Genomic DNA, 21,466 nt, shown 5'->3' on the forward strand with positions numbered 1-21,466 from the left:
AGAAAAGGCTAAAGAGTAAATCCAAAGTTGTCCCAAAGGCAGTTGGATGGTGTCTTGTATGCCCCCTTCTGGCAACTCCTGCAGCCAAGCTGGTGCCAAATGTATTGCTTTGCTTTGGACCACATCAGCAAGGCCAAGAGGGGGGTCTTGTTGTCTGGGCAGCCCAGGCCCTCCATGCAAACGGCCCGGACTTGCACCCCAGAGAGGTTTCCTTTCAGTTCTTTATTACAATAACCAAAAAGTTTCTAATTCAGACAGTGATTCTAACAATGTCGACTCATTGAAGGCTTATTGAATTCAATGGGGCGTAGTCCCAGGTAAGTGGAGTTAGGATTGCAGCATTATTCAACATTAACTCTCCACTGAAAGGTCCTCTGTCTTTTGATAGCACTTCTCATATGATCCTTGTTGTACAACGATTTTCGCAGAGGACTTCTTAGAGGAAAGTCTTAAAGCTTTCCTTATTTTTAGTACTTCAGGGGGGAAAGGCCAGAGAATTTTCATTCCCAGACTCTGTATTAAAGAGGCTCTGTTCAGACCTCTTTGATTCTGCAGTGATGTACTTGAGACATCTACTTTTACTTGAGTTAACTCTCAGGTTCACTCTACAAAAGCCATGGTGCATTTATTCCAGACTTCCAAAGGTAACTCTCAAATTGTAAGCAAAGGTCATCTTCAGTAGGAAAGACAGTTATGCATGCTTACCCATCGAAATGGGCTTTAGGGCTTCTAACTCTCTGCTGGACTATCACCATTCCCCCCCCCAAAGTGATTTCTTGTTTTCAGTGCTTTTTTTGGGTAATTCTGCATGAACACAAGAAACAAAACTATTCTTGAATATATACTGTTGCTGGCAATTGTATGCATCACACATATTTTCTATAAGAAAATATATTCAATATTTTTCTTAATGTACTGTATGTTAGAACCTGCTCCTAAGATATGGCTATGTAATTATTGTATTCCATTATTGTTTTCATTTATTATATGTATAAATATTTAAATGTACATAGAACTTAAGGTAATTAGTCAGAAAGTATGGCATTTTCATTTACCATTTCAGTTGCTATTTTCCCCCACTGATTGTAAAAATAGCAGATTATTAGGGAGTAATTTTTGGAGCAATATTCAATGGTAGGCATCCTCAGAGTAGACCCACTGAAATTTGTATACTTACTTAAGGTTATCGATTTCACTGTGTGTACTTTGAGGATGACTGAAGTTGGCTATCAACAAAAGAATTATTATTATTTTTCTGTTTTGCCAGTAGGAAAATAGAGAATAAGAAGAGCACAGATGTCTCTTTGAGATGAGGTGGTTCTATTTCAGTGAAAATGGTTGGATTTTTCTAAAACTGTATGTTAGTGAGAAGAAGAATGTGTCGTAAGACATGCAATGTACAGTTTCTTCTTGTTAGAATATAAATGTTACTTAAAGGGCTGCAGAATTAAGGAGTGGTTTGGCTAACATGTATTGTGCTTTCTCATCCATTTCAGCTGCTTAAATAATGCAGCACAATATTCAACCCTTGGGGCGCAGTGAATGGTGCAATAAAATAAGATTTCTCATTTATAGAAGTGCAATGCTTTTTTATGATCTCTTGAGGTAGTGCAGGTTTTTTTGTGAACTTTTTCAAGAACAGAACGTATAGCACTGATTTTACAGATTTTTTAAGAAAGCTTTAGAAATATAGTTACTTAAACTTTTGTGGCATTAAGGATGCAATCTTAAAGAATACTTACTTGGAAGAGACTTTTAAGCAGATATGCTTAGCATTTGCCTTTGTCTTCCATGCTCCTGGTTGCTTGCAATTAATGTGGAGTGGAGTGCATTTATTCCCGTAAGCTTAAACATGCTTTTTTACTCAATATTGTGTTAAGGCTGCAAGTCCTGTACTGTACACATTGACCTGGAAGGACTATTAAACTCAATGGGACTTTCTTCTGAGCAGACATATAGAGCACTGTACAGCGTAAAACATATACATACAATTTTTTAAAATGGGAGAAATGTGCAGGGGAGGAAGAAGAATGCTAATGACTTCCAAGCCATAGAGGACCAGATTTTTCTATCCTGAGTGCCTCATCCCAAAGCTTGTAAATGCCCACTGCTGGAGGCAGGAACTGCAGTGCTTCCGATCCTTCTTCTCAGGTTGGGATCTTTATTTTTTCACTGCCGCTGAAACATGTTTTCCAGTGATGAAGATGAATTTTCTTTCTCTGATAAATAAAGCATTTTTGTTCATTGTGTATATCACTTGTTTCATTTCAACTGCACTGACCCTCTGATCCATTCGCAGTACTTAAAACATGAATCTGGTGTGAATGAGGTCCCCTGTGAGTGCAGGCGGAAACTCAGTTGAGTGCTCCAGGCATCTCTCTGTCCCTTGCAACTCTCCCCCGGCAAGACACCCTCACTGACCCTGCTCTGCACCCTCCTCAAGTGTTTTCGCCTGGCTAGAATGTGCCATTGAACACTGACAATGCTTCTTGCATGATTGGATGAAGAGAGTGGGGTGGTTGAGTGGGTAGAAATTAGCCTACTGTACAAATAAAATGGAATGTGCTGCTCTGCCCACATTAGCCCCTAGCCCTGCCCACCACAAGCATGTTCCACCCCCACCCCCAAGAATGTGGCCCTTGATTTGAGAAGGGTTCATAATGCCTGGAGTCCAGTTTTATTAACCTTCCTATTAACCTCATCAGGTATTCAAGGAACTGGCTCTTTCCGATCGACTTTCTCCACAAAATGCGGTCTGGTGAGATAGAAACACATTTGGTGAGGAGAACAAAGCTTCAAAATGCTCTCATTTGTTTCCCATTCAAGGAATTATTGCCTTGCCTTTACCCTGTAACTTCTCCATTCCCCCCACCCCAATGCCAGAAACTGTGCTAATATGGCCCACTGAAGCATACCTTTGTTCTTTTCTGTAATCCCTTCTCAGATGACCTTGCTGACTTTACGCATGATCACAGTTGGGGCTTCAGACTTCATCCAAGCTGCCCTTGCTTGATGAAGGCTGCACCTACAGCATCCCTGATAGGCGGCCATCCAGCCTCTGCCCAAATACTTTCCGTGAGAGAAATCCCAGCACCTCCCAAGGCAGCCTGTTCCACAGTCCAACTATCTCCTATCTCCTAATGCTTGAGATTTGCCTCCATGTAATTTCTGGGACGCGGGTGGATATGGGACGCGGGTGGTGCTGTGGGTAAAAGCCTCAGCGCCTAGGGCTTGCCGCTCGAAAGGTCGGCGGTTCGAATCCCCGCAGCGGGGTGCGCTCCCGTTGTTCGGTCCCAGCGCCTGCCAACCTAGCAGTTCGAAAGCACCCCCGGATGCAAGTAGATAAATAGGGACCGCTTACTAGCGGGAAGGTAAACAGCGTTTCCGTGTGCGGCTCTGGCTCGCCAGAGCAGCGATGTCACGCTGGCCACGTGACCCGGAAGTGTCTCCGGACAGCGCTGGCCCCCGGCCTCTTGAGTGAGATGGGTGCACAATCCTAGAGTCTGTCAAGACTGGCCCGTACAGGCAGGGGTACCTTTACCTTTTAATTTCTGCCCTTCCTTTTAACATGCCCTGTGGCTGGGCCTTCGAGAGCAGGTTGATATAGGATATACAGCAGTTAGCAAGTCGCTCTGTGGTTGTGGTTTTCTTTTTTTTATCTTCCTATTATGAAAAGCCTCATCACCTGGTGGCTGCAGTCTGTTGCAGGCTGCTCCCAGCTCCCACCTCTTAGTGATGCCATAATATGCAGTTGTGAATGTTTCCTACACAAAGACCACTAGCCCAGTACAATCCCCAAACTTACCTTTATTTAAGCCAGCAATGGACTGGGCCCTGGGGCTGGCACAGAGCAGCTGCTAAACCAATGAAGCAAGAATTGGGAAATCTGTGTTACTAAACTGGCAGTCAGAGTAGATCAGGTATGGGGCTCCTGTGTCCCTCCAGATGTTGCTGACAGCTGCCCTCATCCCTGGCCCTTGGCCATGCTGGCTGGGGCTGATGGGGTTGTAATTCAGCAACATCTGGAGGGCCAAAGATTCCCCACCCCTGGGCTAGGTAGCTGACAAACCCCTCCAGCCCTTATGATTTTATATGGTGAGGTGGAAGGTGCCCAAGATTATAGGATTTGTTTCATAATCCCCACTTCCCGAATGAGCACTAAAGCAGCTGCAATAAGCTGCTGCTAACACACTGCTAAGAAACCTCTCGTTTTACAGGAATCTGCATAGTAAGTGACTTAAGGGTTGTATTGTTTTACTTCCCTTTACAACTTTTTTTGTTTGTTTAATCTGCTCTCTACATTATCGCTGTTTCCACATTTGCGCCATTCTTGCTCACTATGCCTATGTCTCATGTTCCATTTCCTTATATCTCCCCAGAATATCCCATTCAACGCCTCCCATTTCCTTTGCGTGGTCGTTTGAGCCTCATAAAACAAAATTCCAACTATGAAGAAACATGATTACCCAAAAGGAAGCACGTTTATCTTGTCAGCACTTCCTGCCTCAGGGGTCAATGTCCTGGTTTTGGGAGACACCATTTAGCACTATCTCTTGACAACATGAAGTACACAAAAGTCACTATAAATTTTCTTCTAATTAGTGCCAAGCTAAAATTGGCCTCCTAAATTCTGCACCCCAACCCCCGAAACATACATTTGTAAATTGGCGACAGGGAGGAGGGTGCTGTGGCATACTGCAATTTAAGAGCAAAATCTACACATCTTTTTTTTATGTGGTAAATTGTTTTAACTTGTTTATCGATAATTGTAATATTTCTTGCAAACCGCTTAGGGTTTTACTACAATTAGGCAGCATACATTACTTTGGTTAAATGCAATAAACATTTTTTGCTTAGGCAGGCCTTCTCAGTAGTGGCACCCGCCCTGTGGAACGCCCTCCCATCAGATGTCAAGGAAACAAACAACTGTCGTGACTTTTAGAAGTCATCTGAAGGCAACCCTGTTCAGGGAAGTTTTTAATGTCTAATGTTTTTCCATTTTTTATGTGCTGTAAAGCCGGCCAGAGTGGCTGGGGAAACCCAGTCAGATGGGCGGGGTATAAATAAAAATATTATTATTATTATTATTCAGAAACTGAGGTGTTGACCTGTTTCAAACACTTTCACTGTTAATTTTATTTATTTTCAAATGTTTTTAAAAAACAAATTTAGCATTTCTTGTAAACTGCTTAGAGGTTTTGTGACAATCAAGTGGTATATAATTGTGTTAAATAAAAATATCAGATTACTCTTATATCCCATTTAAAGCCCGCATAAATAGGCACCACCAAAGAGCATTCAACACCACCAAAGAGCATTTTGGTGAATAAACTTTTTTTGTGGGGTGAGGGGTGGAATGCCACAGAAAAGGTAACACAAGTGAAATGGCAGCGTCCCTTACTGCCAGCCACCTCCCTTCAAGGGTGGAGAGCTTTAATAGTAAGGCAGGTTCAAATGGGAACAGATACCCCAATCTCAAGCTATTTAGGGCTTCATTGGTCAAAGTCACCACAGTGAATTGTGCCTGGACACATAAAATGGAGGTCAGTGAAGCTCTTCTAAGTACTGGCAAGATACAAGCCCTGTTGCCAGTACTACTTAACAGCTTTGCTACTGTGTCCTGAACGAAATGAAGTTTTGAAAACAAGTCTTCAGAGACAGGGAAGTGCCTTGCAATAATTTAGTCTAGAAAGAAACAGGAAGCCTCAGCTGGCATAAAAGGTAAAGGTAAAAGGACCCCTGACCATTAGGTCCCGTCGCAGATGACTCTGGGGCTACGACGCTCATCTCGCTCTATAGGCCGAGGGAGCCGGCGTACAGCTTCTGGGTCATGTGGCCAGCATGACTAAGCTGCTTCTGGCGAACCAGAACAGCACACGGAAACGCCGTTTACCTTCCCGCCAGAGCGGTACCTATTTATCTACTTGCACTTTGACGTGCTTTCGAACTGCTAGGTTGGCAGGAGCAGAGACCAAGCAAAGGGAGTTCACCCCGTCACGGGGATTCGAACCGCCGACCTTCTGATCTGCAAGCCCTAGGCTCTGTGGTTTTACACACAGCGCCAAACTCCCTAAAGGTATTACAGACCATGGAGAATATGCAAGAACCCATCTGTAAGGCTGATGTTTACCTAAGATGACTGGGTCTTCACCCATCCTTGTTCTCAATGAAATGTTGGGAGGGTGTTCATTCCCCTCTGATGCTTGCTCCAATGCCTCTTACTCGCCTCCACTTCTTCCATTCAGCACATATGTGCTTCCAACCCCTGAGTTTGTCATCCTGCCACAATTCAACCACCTCCACCTTTGCCTGTCCCCCCCCCTTTATTCCCTTCAAACTGACTAGGCTTTATTCTCATTCCAACAGTGGAGAATTATGGCTTGCATCCATTCTTTCAGATCTCTAGCTTAAACCCGACTCCCCAAACCCAAGCCCTAGTAAACTTTAAATAAATACATAAATAAAGTAGTCAGCCCTGCTATCCAGCAATGCTAATAAATAATAATAATAATAATAATAATAATAATAATAATAATAATAATAATAATAAATTATTTGTACCCCGCCCATCTGGCTGGGTTTCCCCAGCCACTCTGAGCGGCTTCCAACAAAGATGAAAGATACACTAAAATGTCACATATTAAAAACTTCCCTGAACAGGGCTGCCTTCAGATGTCTTCTGAATGTCAGGTAGATGTTTTTAGTACAACATACTAAAAAGCAGATTCCAAAGAGAGATTATTTTCAAGATTGAATTGAGACATTTTTATTTTGCTTTTAACACAAATGTTCTTAAAGCCACACAACCATGTTCAGTCAACATTGCTTTTTTTAAAAAAGAGAAGCATTTTATAGTGCACATTACACAAACTTGGTTTTTGTTTTCTTTCGCTCATACTGGCCATATACTTAAGAATGTCATTATCAGAAATAAGTAAAAATTCCAAAGTGTCAAATGCTTTGATTATTATTATTATTTTGAAATTTGTGCACACAGAGACCCAAAAAGCTGTATAAGTGCTATTTATATCTAAGGTTTCTTGTTTTTTAAAAAATAGACATAACCCTGGGATTCATTTTAAGAAATGGAATCTGAGCCCCAAATCAAGTCAAATACTGTAGGAGCTGCAGCAGATACCTGAGAGAATCAGAATCTGAGAGTGAAGATACTCATAACAGTGAGGCGTCCCTGAAAACTACATCACGGCATTCACTTAATTTATACTCAGTCCTCCTAAGGGTCCAGCTCAGGGGTGGATGGGGGAGAGGCTCTGCAAATTCCAAGCAGATGAGCCTGTGATATCACACAATCATAGAATTTTAGTGTTAAAAGGGATCCTGAAGGTCATCTAGCCCAACCCGCTGCAATGCAGGAATCTCAACTAGATCATACGTGATCACCTTCGCCAAGAACACTCCCCAATCCCTAATATTAAACATGAACAAATAATAGGTACCAGAAGGTTCACATGGTACTTTAATAATAAATAAAAAGTGAATAGCCTAGTTGGAGAAAATAAGAGGATCGAATATAAAGGCTGTGCCAGCATTTGATTTGCTGGCATGCACACCTATCATTTCGCTGCAAAGACATCCTTGCAGAGCAACTGGAGAACTTGCTGTGAATTCTGTTTTTATGTTATGACTATCTTCATCACTAGCATATTTATTGATAGCAAAGACATGTTTACATCAGCGTAGTGCCCTTATTCAACCTGAATTGGTGCAAATCCAACTGCAGGCCTGCCATTTAAACATTATTCCCTTTGCATGTTCATCGTGCCAAACCATCTATTCATATGAGCTTCTCCAAGTCATCATATACAACCAATATGTGCTGAGAATGTGAGTTGAACAACCCTTTGGGGAAGTTCAGCCAGGGCTGGTCTGAAAACGCCTTAGGCCAACAATTAAGAGTCTATACATGATTAATTCAGTTGAGTAACATTTTCCACGCCCACTTCCAATGCACTTAAAGAGAAGCTTTAGAACAATGTGGCAAATATGAGCGGAGAAATAAGCAGGTAAATAAATACTGCATGGTGAAGGGATGGTGTGAAGCTTCCTTAGATTTTTGAAACCCCCCACCTTAACACACCAATTTGGTTGTGTGAGTTCATCTTCTAAAGCTCTTTACTGTCCTCTAAAGGAGTTTGGTTAGAAGTTGTTGTTCTTCTCCTTTGGAAGCAAGTCAGTCGGGGAAACAATAGCCCAGCATTGTGAGGCACTTTGATTGTTACATTAATAACAACACACAACATTTTGTACAGAGCACCGCTAGCGGTCAAATCACAACAGTAATCTAAAATTTAACCAGGGACAATGCGATTAACAAAATGAGTTGGTTTGGACCCTGCCTTCATCCTGCTTGAATGCAGACAAACACACGTCAGTGGCAGTGCTCCTCCAGCAGCAACATGCAAAGAGACGGAAATTGTGCCAAGAACACAGAGCTGGCAAGCATTGCTAGGCAGCTATTCCACAGAGTTTTGCCTTTGAAAGCAAAGGGTAGCTATATTCCAGGAGTACAAACCACAAACTGAACAGAATAGAAACCTTGATGCTATAGGCAAGAAAGCCCTCCTAGGGTGGCCACTTGCTCATAAAAAAAAAAAGCATCACCAAAACAAGCCATATTTGCATAAAACTGGAGAGGGTAGGGTTTTTCTTCCCCAGCAATGGATGGAATAAATTAAGAAAGCATTCGCCAAAATCAGTATTAGTCCGTAGTTATGACAAAACTATACAATCAGAACATTTTAAGGTTGTCACTGACATCAGTGAGGCTCGATCTTGTCGTCTGGGCAACCCAGGCGTTCCATACCTACTGCCCAGGCTTGCACCCGGGAGATGTCACTTCTAAGCTGCAACTGCAGTGGTTTGACTTTGTGCGCAGAGGCGCACTCCATTGTCTCGAGGCAGACAGATGCCAACAACAGCAAGCTTTTATGGAGCACAGTCCACTGCATCAGGTGCAAATGTTATCCTGAGTTACAGGAATATATAATTGGGGCTGGTGGGGGGAAGACTTGAGGAAATGAAATCCAGAAAGTATGGACCTTTCTGCTAGGTATCATTTCACCCAAAGATTGAACCATGCATTTTGGCATCTTACTTGCAAGTAGGCTACAGAAACGACATGTTAAGTGAGCCTCTGTCTGACACAATGCATAAAGGACCCAGGCATTTCTATGTACATATACAACATCAAAATGCTTTATTCCTTGTCCCTGCAAGTAATGAGAGAGAGAAATCCAGAATTCTACCTGCTCTTTAACTCTTCTCAGTATTGATGAGAGAGAAAATGCAATTTCTCTTTCTAGATGCTTCTAGCATGATGGCGAGAGTTGTTTACTTTGGAGCCGGTTGATATATTGGCCACATAGCCAGTGTGACACTTTAAAACTACTTTCAATCCTCGCTGGAGCCATAGCTTAACTTTCAAACCTGATTTATTTGTCTTTAACTTTGATACTAAAAGTAAACTTTGAAGCTGCTCGAGATTTCTAAGAATTCTTAGGTACACACTGCCCTGCCGCAGCCTCCATTACAGCATGTTCTGAAACATAAGTAAGTAATACCCTTTTTCTAAATAAATCCCCTGACTTAACTCCTAAGGTTCCACTGGTGGAAGAGTCCTGTAAGCAGCCGTCTGCTCACAGAATAATCCTATTAACTGAATGGGGGTGCAGTTTTCACTGATCTTCCTTTTTAACTGCAGCTCTTTTGTCCCTCAAATCTTCTGGGTCTCTTGGGAGCAACATGAGAAACGGAACAGGGAAGTTAAGTGAAAAATGCCATTTTGCCCCAGGAGCCTCCACAAGACCCCAGTTTCCCCCATGACTGCAAGAAGCTCCTAAGTTTCCAGATGGTCAAAATCTTTATTTCCAAAAAGTTAGGTGGACAATATCCTTTCCACACTAGGAATTAGATACTCCTATCTCAAAACTGTCGATTGTCTTTAAAATGACTAACGGCTAGGCACTTGACTCCTACTGCTGTGTAGAATAAAAGTGGCTGATGCCTCGATTTAAAATACATTATTTTGTAGATACTACAAAGCTTTGAAAGATTGGTTGATTCAACCGTTTAAGGAAGTCTGCAATGAAATTTTAGAGGGGAAGAAGGCACCTGAATCGTGGAAAGAAGCATATATTACACTTATACCAAAATCTGAGACTGAAAAGAACCAGATTAAGAACTACCGCCCTATATCATTGCTTAATGTGGATTACAAAATTTTTGCAGACATTTTGGCAAAAAGACTGAAGAGGGTTTTGGTGGGTGAGATTCATAAAGACCAGGCTGGCTTTCTCCCAGGAAGACATTTATCTGACAATGTGAGAAATATAATAGACATTATGGAGTTGCTCGAAAACAATATTAATACTAAGGCAGTATTAATATTTGTGGACGCTGAGAAAGCCTTTGACAATATCTCTTGGAGTTTTATGAAAAAGAATCTCAAAGGAATGGGGGTAGGCCAAGGTTTTGAGAATGGTATAGGTGCAATCTATTCTGAACAAAAAGCAAAACTAATTGTAAATAACGTGGTTACTGAAGAAATTGCTATTGAAAAAGGGACACGACAGGGGTGCCCAATATCCCCATTACTTTTCATATCTGTTCTGGAGGTGTTATTAAATATGATTAGAGGGGACCAGCTGGTTAAAGGGATTCAGGTCGGAGCTAAACAATACAAGTTGAGAGCGTTCGCAGACGATTTAGTACTAACTTTACAAGAGCCAGACACTAGTACCAAAAGAGTCTTGGAGATAATACAAGTTTTTGGTCGAGTAGCAGGTTTTAAGCTAAATAAACAAAAAACAAAGGTATTGGGGAAAAATTTAACAGTTGTGGAAAGAGAGAAGTTTCAGAGTGAAACTGGATTAATGGTAGCAAATAAAGTGAAATATCTAGGGGTTAATTTAACACCTAAGAATGTGAACTTATTTAAAGATAATTATGAGAAATGTTGGACAGAAATCAAGAAAGATTTAGAAATATGGTCTAATCTGAGACTTTCCTTGTTAGGCAGAATTGCGGTTATTAAGATGAATGTTTTGCCAAGAATGCTGTTTTTGTTTCAAACATTGCAGATTGTGGACAAGATGGACTGTTTCAAGAAGTGGCAGAAAGATATATCTAGATTTGTCTGGCAGGGCAAAAAGCCCAGAATAAAATTTAAGATATTAACTGATGCAAAAGAAAGAGGGGGGTTTGCCCTGCCGGACTTAAAATTGTACTATGAAGCAGCGGCTTTCTGCTGGCTGAAAGACTGGCTACTTCTTGAGAACACAGACATTTTGGACTTGGAAGGGTTCAATAATAGGTTTGGTTGGCATGCATATATATGGTATGACAAGGTAAAAATTCACAAAGGTTTTAAAAACCATATTGTTAGGAAAGCACTATATAATGTTTGGATTCGGTATAAAGATTTGCTGGAAAATAAAACCCCATGGTGGTTGTCACCAATGGAGGCTAAGGAAGTGAAAAAACTTAATATGGAAGCTAAATGGCCAAAATATTGGGAAATTATAGAACAAGAAGGCGGAAATGTGAAATTACAGAGCTATGAGAAATTGAAGTTTAAAGTAAGGGACTGGCTTCATTATTACCAGATAAATGAAGTATTTAAACAGGACAGGAAAATCGGCTTCCAGGTGGAAAAGTCAAAGTTAGAAACAGAATTGTTAGAACCCAATACTAAGAATCTGTCAAGAATGTACAACTTGCTGTTGAAATGGAATACACAGGATGAAACGGTTAAATCAGCTATGATTAAATGGGCACAGGATATCGGACATGACATTATGTTTGCTGACTGGGAACAGTTATGGACCACCGGAATAAAGTTTACGGCATGTAATGCCCTAAGAGAGAATATTATGAAAATGATTTATAGGTGGTACATGACCCCAGTCAAGCTTGCAAAAATCTACCATTTGCCCAATAATAAATGTTGGAAGTGTAATGAATCTGAAGGTACTTTCTATCACCTTTGGTGGACGTGCCCAAGGATTAAGGCCTTCTGGGAAATGATCTATAATGAAATTAAGAAGGTGCTTAAGTGTACCTTTCATAAGAAACCAGAGGCTTTTCTCCTGGGCATGGTAGGCCAATTGGTGTCAAAGAAAGATAAGATGTTTTTTATGTATGCTACAACAGCAGCAAGAGTTCTACTAGCAAAGTATTGGAAGGCACAAGAACTACCCACGCTGGAAGAGTGGCAGACAAAGGTGATCGACTATATGGGACTGGCGGAGATGACGGGCAGAATCCGTGACCAAGGGAAAGAGACGGTGGAAGAAGACTGGAAGAAATTTAAATTTTATCTTAAAAATTGTTGTAAAATTAATGAGTGTTAAAATGTTATGGGTAAAGCATAGCAGATTTGCAGCGATAAATGATTGGATAACTGAAAAAAAGGTTAAAGAAAGGGAATTATAAGTAATTCAGATCAGGGGTTGCTGAAAAAGTTTAAAACAGGGATGCAGAAAAGGGAGGCATGGGGAAGTCGTTGAAATTGGGTATAAGAAAAAAAATTATGAAATTATACATGTTTATATGTTTGTTTGTTTGTTTGTGTATTGTTTGTTTGTTTGTAATGTCTTGAAAAACTAATAAAAATTTTATAAAAAAAAATACATTATTTTGTAACTAAGACTCATTTATTTAATTGGAAAATCCAGGTAGCAATCAGAAACACAGCTCAGTTGACAGGTCTAATTCTTACTTTATAACATGGGGAGTATAGGGAGATAATTTTTTAAAACTCTTCCATACAGATTGCCTAACTCCTAAGCAGTAATTGAACTGATGTTTCATTTTAAATTATATTTGCTAACATTAAATCCAAGTGCCTCTCTGTTGGCATATCTGAAATCTCTGTGTTCTTTTTAATCCACACAGGAAATCCTAGAACAGGCATAGGCAAATTCGGCTCTGCAGATGTTTTGGGACTACAACTCCCATCATCCCTCGCTAACAGGACCAGTGGTCAGGGATGATGGGAGTTGTAGTCCCAAAACATCTGGAGGGCCGAGATTGCCTATGCCTTTCCTAGAACATAAATCTGATGAAAGGAACATGTCTAACTAGAATTCCCCAGCACAGACACAACAGTGCTTCTCTTAGCCAAGCTAAGAACAAGACTGAATTAACAATCTAGTGTTTCTATACTGGCCTCTCTTGCAATGCATGCAAAAAGCTGTGTGTAGTTTATTGCAGAGTAATTCACATACAGGTTGTGGTGCTCCTTCTCCCTCTCGTGGTGATTATAGGAAATGCATGTAGATGAAGCTGCTGCTGGGTGTGGTCTCAGCTGTTTTTGCTCAGTCTCTTTAGGTGGCTGTGACACCTTATATCTGATATATCTGTAAGGTAAACCCTGAAAAGAGGCTACGGCTATAGCCATAAAGTCAAATGCCTGTTCAAGTTACGCAACAGTGCAGATATCTCAAAGGAAATAAATCAACACAAGTGAGGCTAAATTAAAAAAACAAACAAACCCATCCATCCATCCATCATAATCTTGATGATGTCATTTTAACTTTAAGGTCTGCCGATCAATAGTGAAAATTGGATTAGTAAAAAGTTTTTTGCACCTATGAATGGTGTTCTGATTTAAATTATACAAACAGCATGAAAAGCCTAATCCCACAGCCCCAGAGCTTCCTATGGCCATTCTCCACCTTCCCACATTTTATGGCCTCAATAATTACATTAATGAGTCTCAGACTCATCAGCTCCCCTTGCACACCCATGAGGAAGCCAGAAGCTTCCACTTTCATTCAAAACGATGGTTTATTGAAACAGGGAAACTTCAAACTGTTGCTTATGAAATTAGGCTGTACTGTATGCTTAAACCATAGTAAAGATTAGCCAGTTCATGTCAGAGGAAAAGGGTTGGGGGGGGAGCACCCACATGCCTAAACATGTTCACATTGTGTCAGAATCCGGCCCTTAGCAAAAGAAAAAACAATGAGGTGTCTACAATTCTATTATTGTGGCACATTAAAGAAAAAAAATGAATTTATTATGGCACAAGGTATCATAGACTAGAGTCCATTTCATCCAATCATGAAGTGGGCTCTAGTCCTAAAAAAGCTTATGCCATAAATAAACCTGTTAACGTGCCACAATACCTCTTACTGCTTTTGTTTCAACAGACTAACGTAACTACCCTTCTGGAAGTCGAACGAAAACTGTCCTTAGAAACCTACACAAAGAAGGTGGAACCTAGCAGGGAATCATTTAGGGAGGATGAGAGAATATTTGCATGTACATGTACATGTACATATATATATATATATATATATACACACATGCACACACGCACACACACACGTTTCAGACCACAATTTATCCTTTAGTAATCTTTCTATTTCTGGCCAGCTCACTGGTTTTATGAGAGTTTTCACAAACAATGAAATGGTGCTATAGAATAGGTACACATTCCAGAGGCACCAATTAATTTGGGTCCCACCCAGCTTCAAAAAAGCATGGGGGGTGGCTTTGGTTTAGGGTTGTGGTGGTGCTTGTTGTTGATGTTGTCTTACTAGTAACACTGTTATAGGTATCATGAGGTACAAAAACAAAAGCTCTTAAAATGCACAATCCACCCTCCTCAAATTAGCCTTGAACATATGCAGGTCAGGATTTTTGACCCTGCTAAATTTCTTCCCTCTCCCCTCCTACCTTAAACAGGGCACCTGGAATCTCTGGCCAAGGATAGGCAGTAAATCTTGCACAGATGGACTAGCAAACAAAAAGACAGGCGTTTGTTTTTTGAATTCTTGCATACAAAGTACAGAAAGAACATGTAGTCTACCATTTAAAACAAAGAAGAAGAAGGAGGAGGAGGAGGAGGAGGAGGAGGCGGAGGAGGAGGAGGAGGAGGAAGAGACAACCTCTATGTCTTAAAAAGGTTTGGGGTTAATTTGTTTCAAGTGTTGCTCTAAAGTTAGCATTTTTTTAAAAAAGTTCCCTTGTCTGAAGCCACCTGAGTTTACAGAGGATCTCCCACCATTGCTAATGGATTAACTGATGCACCAAGCATGATGTCTTCTGAGGAAACTTCAACCAGCAGTAACACAAAGTTTACACTGATATTCAGGGGAATCCTTCTGTTTGTTCTCTGTGAAGCAGGGAAACGCAGAGGCCTTCTATGTGGATTTCATAGCTGTCTGGATAAAGATCGCCCCCCCCCCCCCGCCAGCAGGTATTAGGGTTCAAACACTGAGCAAAAGCTCTCTGCCCATCTTGGAGAGGGAATCACTTTTTGGTAGGCCTCTAGACCAGAACAGAATACAAATACAGGACATGGGAGGACTTTTAAGACTTTGCAACGACTTAGGGCACATGTTTAAAAGCTTGCATTAAAAATTATTATTATTTTAAATTCAAGTGATAAATAGTTTAAGCTTGTACAAAAATAAAAACATCCACTCCCACAAGTAAAAGGCATATATAGCTGACCCTTGGAAAGGCATATAAAGCTGACCCTTTGAAAGCCCTTGGGAGCAGCAAATATACACTGCTGAAGCCACAGGTTGGTTATATCTTTGGTATAAGAAAATAGCATATCTTTTGACAATGTAGCTCTTCCGCCGGCAGGAAAATTTCATGCTAGACTGGTGAGCCAGTTTATGCTTATTTGTTTCTTGGTGCGTCTTCCATGTACAACATGCAAATATTCCTAACATGTCTTCCTATGATGATTGGAGAAAACCCCAGTATTTTCTTGGCTCCTCCTAGGACTTTTGAATCTAGAATGAAACATGAACAGGGGGAGGGGATGGAAATGAGAAAAAAGCTGAAGTAAGTCAGATTTGCAGCCATAATGGGTTTTGTTTCCACAAATGATATTTCACACACACACACACACACACACACACACACACACACACACAAAACTTGCCGGAATTTTGGCCAAGGAGAATTGCTCTATTCTACGACTTGCAAATTATGTAACAGAAGAAATTGTGATTTGTAAAAAGAAGAGCTCTTCACCTAATTTTGAGTGACTGATTATTTTTGTCATGAATAAAATATTCATTCAAATCAAGGCTTCTGCTGAAGTCTACAATTAGCTATAAATCAACTCTGCAGCTTTGACAACCAAATTGTAGGGATAATAAAAAGTTTTCTGCATGTTTTATACCAGCCTGTTGATTTTGTACTATGGAGTATCTTTCCCACTGGTCTTGCCTCGTCAGGTTTGGACCCCAAAAACGCTTCATTTTCCATATTACCAAACTCATACAGAAAGCTTCCCAAGACTAGCAGTACAGGATTAAGGAATCACTGCAAAAAAAGCCCAAATAATAAATGGGTCACAGGGTTAAACAAAAAAGGAACACTTCTGTTTACAAGGCCACACATGGTAGAGCAGAGGCAGAAAGAAGTGGATTGGAAATTGCTGGTTGATCTCTGTGTAATCTGCAGTAGATCAACAAGGGTTTCTGTGACTCCCAACCACCCAACAATAGACAAAAACTAACACACACACCCGCCTCCCAAGATTAGGTTGCTGAAAAATAATAATTGTGGGAGGAAACCAGGACCGGGGATTTTGTATGAAAGAACTTCCTCAGCTACTAGAGGAGCTCAATTCTATCTAGCACTGATCACCAATGTAGTGATCCTTAGCATATGTCCACTTGGTTGAACCACTAGGTAAAGGTAAAGGGACCCCTGACCATTAGTCGTCCAGTCGTGACCGACTCTGGGGCTCATCTCGCTTTATTGGCCGAGGGAGCCGGCGTACAGCTTCCGGGTCATGTGGCCAGCATGACTAAGCCGCTTCTGGCGAACCAGAGCAGCATACGGAAACGCCGTTTACCTTCCTGCCAGAGCGGTACCTATTTATCTACTTGCACTTTGACGTGCTTTCAAACTGCTAGGTTGGCAGGAGCAGGGATCGAGCAACGGGAGCTCATCCCGTCGCGGGGATTCGAACCGTCGACCTTCTGATCGGCAAGTCCTAGGCTCTGTGGTTTAGACCACAGCGCCACCCGCGTCCCTTAGGTTGAACCACTACTTAGCACCATTTCTGCTTCAGTTTATTAACCCTCCTCCATTCCCTCACTTACTGCAGACACTTACTCCAAGACTTACACTGCCTCAACTTATTCAGATGTTACAGAGAGGTAGAGCTGAGTGTCATCAGCATACCTGTGACAACCTTGCCACAAATAGCTTTCATGTAGGTGGAATGCATCAAGATAATTGGTTTCATTCCAGAATACTTGCAACAGTTGTGCCACAAATGTTGGGGGGGGGGTACTTGTTCTGGCAAACCAGAGTGGGACCTAGATGGGCTTTTTCAGAAATTGTCAGATCACCACCTCTTTCAAAATGTCCAGGGCCACAAAGATGTGTTGACCACATCCTGGATCTCCCCCAGCCATACCCCCTCAGCAAGCCAGGAAGGGTAAGTGTCATCTGTTGGCTGTGTTGCTGTAGGCCCCTTGTAGACACCATCAGGCTACATCAACTGAAACTGATCCCATGACACCACACTGGAGACTGCAGTGAATGCACATGTAGTGTCAAGGTATATGACAAGAGTCATATCTTCCTCACCCAGTTTATATTTCTGACTTCCAGGCAGCTTATGAAGAACTTGTCAGTCTTGCCAAAATGTGTAGCCATGAATTATATAGCTGGGGCCCCACACATCAGCCTGTCCTCTCAGAAAGAAAAAACAAACGCAAGAGTAATTTACCTGAGTTACAGCAATACATGTAGAAGGCTAATCCTGCGGCGATGCTGAAGCAGGCAAGGAAGAATGTAGGACCTAGAGAATAAAAAACCGACAGAGGATTAAAATTATGTGTTCAAATTAATGGTTCATCAGTTATCATTGTTGTTACTGTGACTACAGTGATTCAAATGTAACTGGCACAATTATGTTTGCTTTGGGCTTCATCTACTATATTATATAATCACCATTTCCTGCAGCAATTATTTTTTATTACAATTATTATTACCATTGTGAAGGCTTCTATTGCTTGTAGCCCACTTATTATTTTTTTTGAAAAATTAATCCTTATTAAAAACTTGCAGGGCAAGAGAAGAAATTCTAGGGTGGCATTTAATAGTGTCCTTGTATAAATGGAGCAGAATTCCACCTGAGAATTGGAATTTCCCCTTCCTCTTCTCCTGTGCATATCCCAAAAGTGCTCTGAAGGGTTGTGAGGAACCTCTGGAGAACAACTGGTGGGATGCAGTGAGAGGAGAGGAAGGAGAAATTTTGCCTGCTCATGCAACAATGGATATAACCCAGAAATTTTAATATCTTCTAGCCTTTAAATTTAAATCAGGCTTGTCATTAGCTACTTATGTGAATATAATAATTAAAACATTATTCAAGCAACCAAATGATTCCTATAGAAATACCACAGGGCTTCTCTATGATGACCAGAGGATAACTCAGTCAGTAGAACACGAGATGCTTAATCTCAGAGTAATGGGTTCAAGCCCCACATTGGGCAAAATATATCTGCATTGAAGGGGGATGGACTAGATGATCCTTGCGGTCCCTTCCAACTCTACCATCCTGTGTTTCTGTCTTTGGTTGTTTCTCCCTTCCCCCCTCCTTAGCCTCCCTTCTACCCTTAACTATGTGAGTTTTGTGTGCAACTACTATAAGGCAGTTAAACGCCTGCTCTAGTGGTAGAACAAAAGGGGCTTCTTCTCTCTTCCTAGCCTAAGAACCCCTAATATGCTATTTGGGTACAAATGAGCAGTCCCATCATTGCCCTCCACATGCTCAAAGGCACCCTTTGCACAGAAACTACGTGCGTGCACCCAGGGTCCTGGGTCCTGCATACCTGAGCCTTCAGATATATGGGTGTGCACATGTAGGCTCTGTGAAAACAGCATCTCTGATGGGTGCAGTGCTGATTGTACCCAAAATTTAACTTTTTAAAAAAGGAGGTTTTAGAACAGAAGAGCCAAGAGTGCGCAGGTGATCACTGCACTCTGCTGTATTTCCACGATGCAACGTTAACCGTAACTGCATGCCTGGTGTCCCGCCCTGCCTTCTGGCTTTAAATGTGCACAATAAGGGCCAAAGGGAGGGAGCAAGAGCATTAGGAGGGCGGAACAACTCGGCTGAGTGGAGCAGGCATCTTAAATATTATTTGCACTGCTGCCTTAAGCTTATCCACTGCACAGATCTACAAACTCAGAAGCTCCACAAAACAAACCCAGCAGCTGTACCAAGAAAAATCATGGGCGTGGGTTAACATTAATATAGAGTCGCCACTTAAAGGTAGAAACTTACTGAAGCCTATGCAAATGTTTAAAAATGCCAACACAAATGTGACGTAAAATGTTGTGGCCCACTGTAGTTAGTACTTTAGAGATCAGGGACACAGTTTTCCTGTGCATGCCCCAGTGAGATAAATGGGGTCAACAAGCTCTTGCACAACGCCTATTAATTGCAGTGGTGTCTAGATTGTTTCCTAAACACATCCCTAGAAAACTTTGGATTTTATATTGGATAAAATGGGAAGGGGTTATGGGTTTTTCTTTGTTTTGGTTTTATTATGTATTTTGTATTTTTATGTTGTGGACTGCCCTGTGATCTTCGGATAAAGGACAGCAAGCAAATTTAATTAATAACAATAATCATCATCAGTTTGAACAACCCAGAAATTACTACTGGGGGAAAAATCTTGATTATACATGCATATCTTTCATTTATTAAAGCCAAAGCACATGCCCAGAGCAAACACACTTAGAATTAGTATCATGACATTCAATTGCAACATATATTTATATGTATTTTCCTTGTTAACCTTACTGTCCAATATTGATTTAGCCAACAATACTTTACACGCATTATTTACCCCTGTCATTTAGAATACATTTCTCCTTCTCAGGGTTTATCCCTGTGGAATCTGAGGTTTCTAGAAACAAAAGCAACACACCAAAGAGTTAGTGTAATATTCAGCGCAACACACGTCTGAAGCACGTCATGCACAGTGGGAGGAAAGCAAGGACCAGTTTTCAAAGTACAGCATTTACTCGAGCCTAATGCACCATCAGATCTAATGCACACCTCAATTTTCAGAACCTGGAAACAAAACAAAACAAAGTATTTGCTGGCGAATGTCAATGTGCCATTGGATCTAATGTGCGCCTTAATTTTCACAACGTATTTTGGCCAACAAAGATGAGCATTAGATTCGAGTAAATATGGTAATACAATAACGCAACATAAAATAGCTGCTAATTCCCCCATCCCAACTTTATGTGACGTTAGTGTTCAAATTGCGACAGGAGTGGGGGTGACCTTAATGTAAGGTTACCAGATTTTTTTCAATGAATCCGGGGACACTATTCTACTTTCTACTAAATATATGGATTTTGTCAGGGGACAGATTTGTAAATCCAGGGACTGTCCCTGGGAAACAGGGACATCTGGTAACCTTACCTTAATGACACCCGCAACCCATGCTCTCCCTGATTCCCTCCAGTTTTAGCCAAATAATGCTGTTTTTGAAGGAGCAGCTAAGGGGGCGGTTGTAAAAGGTGCCCATGGGTCCTGCCCCCCTCTAACTCACTTGAAACTGAGCAACCCATTCTACCCCGTGGGAGCCCAATGCACACAGGCTTGTCTACCAAGGGACTCCTGCACAGCTGACATAGCAGCCCTCAGTGCGGCAGAGGAACAGCAAAGACAGAGGAGTATTCTAGGGGGACACTCCATTCACATCAGGCTCTGGGTAGGCTTCACCACTGGGTTTGTAATACAAAAGTGCATCTAGATCACATCCAATATACCCCCTGTGGTTGTGCATTCTCGGGAAAGCTCAATAATGTCGGCTACTATTGATCTTCTCATTGGGTAACCCGTGATGAATCAAAGGGGTCTCCGAATACCACTGCCATAATTAGGGCCATTGACATATGAACAAAAGGCAGTGGTAAAATACGTCAGCTTAAACATTTGTGTAGGTTGGTTTGCAAACGTAGGGCCAAAGGTAACCAACTTATCATCTTTGTGCGTTTCATATACAAAGTTGGCGAATAAACAACATTTAAAAGTGGGGTGGTAGAGAACTTTCATGAGAGGCCAAGTATTAAACCTATCTATTTTCTTTCCATGCTAAATAAGTTTTAATTACATGCAATGCCATTGTTTAAGTGAACAATTGTTGTCTTCCAAGGTCACTCAAATCTTTGTGCTCTTTACAGTCAATTGACAGCTTGTGGTATTTTCCAAGGACTTTTTCTCCTTAGTTGCACCTGCAGATCAACCTTCATGCTGCTCTCAGTAGAAGCACTGGAGTGCTGCGCACCAGCCTGCCACGTGGATCCCACCCTGCCAATTTCTGAAAAACGCTTTCAAGCACACTTTTCAGCCAACATCAGGAACATCTGGTGAAGCAGGTTGCTTGGCACGACAAAGATTAATTTAGCTGCAATAACGCGAGCGCTGATTTTT

General features: G+C 41.4%; 1 protein-coding gene across 5 annotated transcripts in view; it reads right to left on the bottom strand.

The window, feature by feature from the left end:
• Window positions 1-15,495: 15,495 nt before the first annotated feature.
• Window positions 15,496-21,466, bottom strand: part of CARD19 (caspase recruitment domain family member 19) — a 31,694-nt gene continuing 25,723 nt past the window's right edge. For 2 of the 5 annotated variants that reach the window (XM_053377788.1, XM_053377789.1), the window contains exons 4-6: window positions 19,866-19,925; window positions 17,735-17,806; window positions 15,496-15,773 (exon numbers count right to left, since the gene is read on the bottom strand). In XM_053377788.1, the coding sequence (XP_053233763.1) occupies window positions 15,658-15,773; window positions 17,735-17,806; window positions 19,866-19,925 (248 nt within the window). In that variant the 3' untranslated portion in view covers window positions 15,496-15,657. Of the gene's footprint in view, window positions 15,774-17,734; window positions 17,807-19,865; window positions 19,926-21,466 lie in introns of those variants that run through there. The other 3 variants (XM_053377790.1, XM_053377791.1, XM_053377792.1) reach the window with 3 other exon arrangements.

This window comes from Podarcis raffonei, chromosome 2 (genome assembly GCF_027172205.1).
Source record: "Podarcis raffonei isolate rPodRaf1 chromosome 2, rPodRaf1.pri, whole genome shotgun sequence".
In the NCBI taxonomy this organism is placed as follows: domain Eukaryota; kingdom Metazoa; phylum Chordata; class Lepidosauria; order Squamata; family Lacertidae; genus Podarcis; species Podarcis raffonei.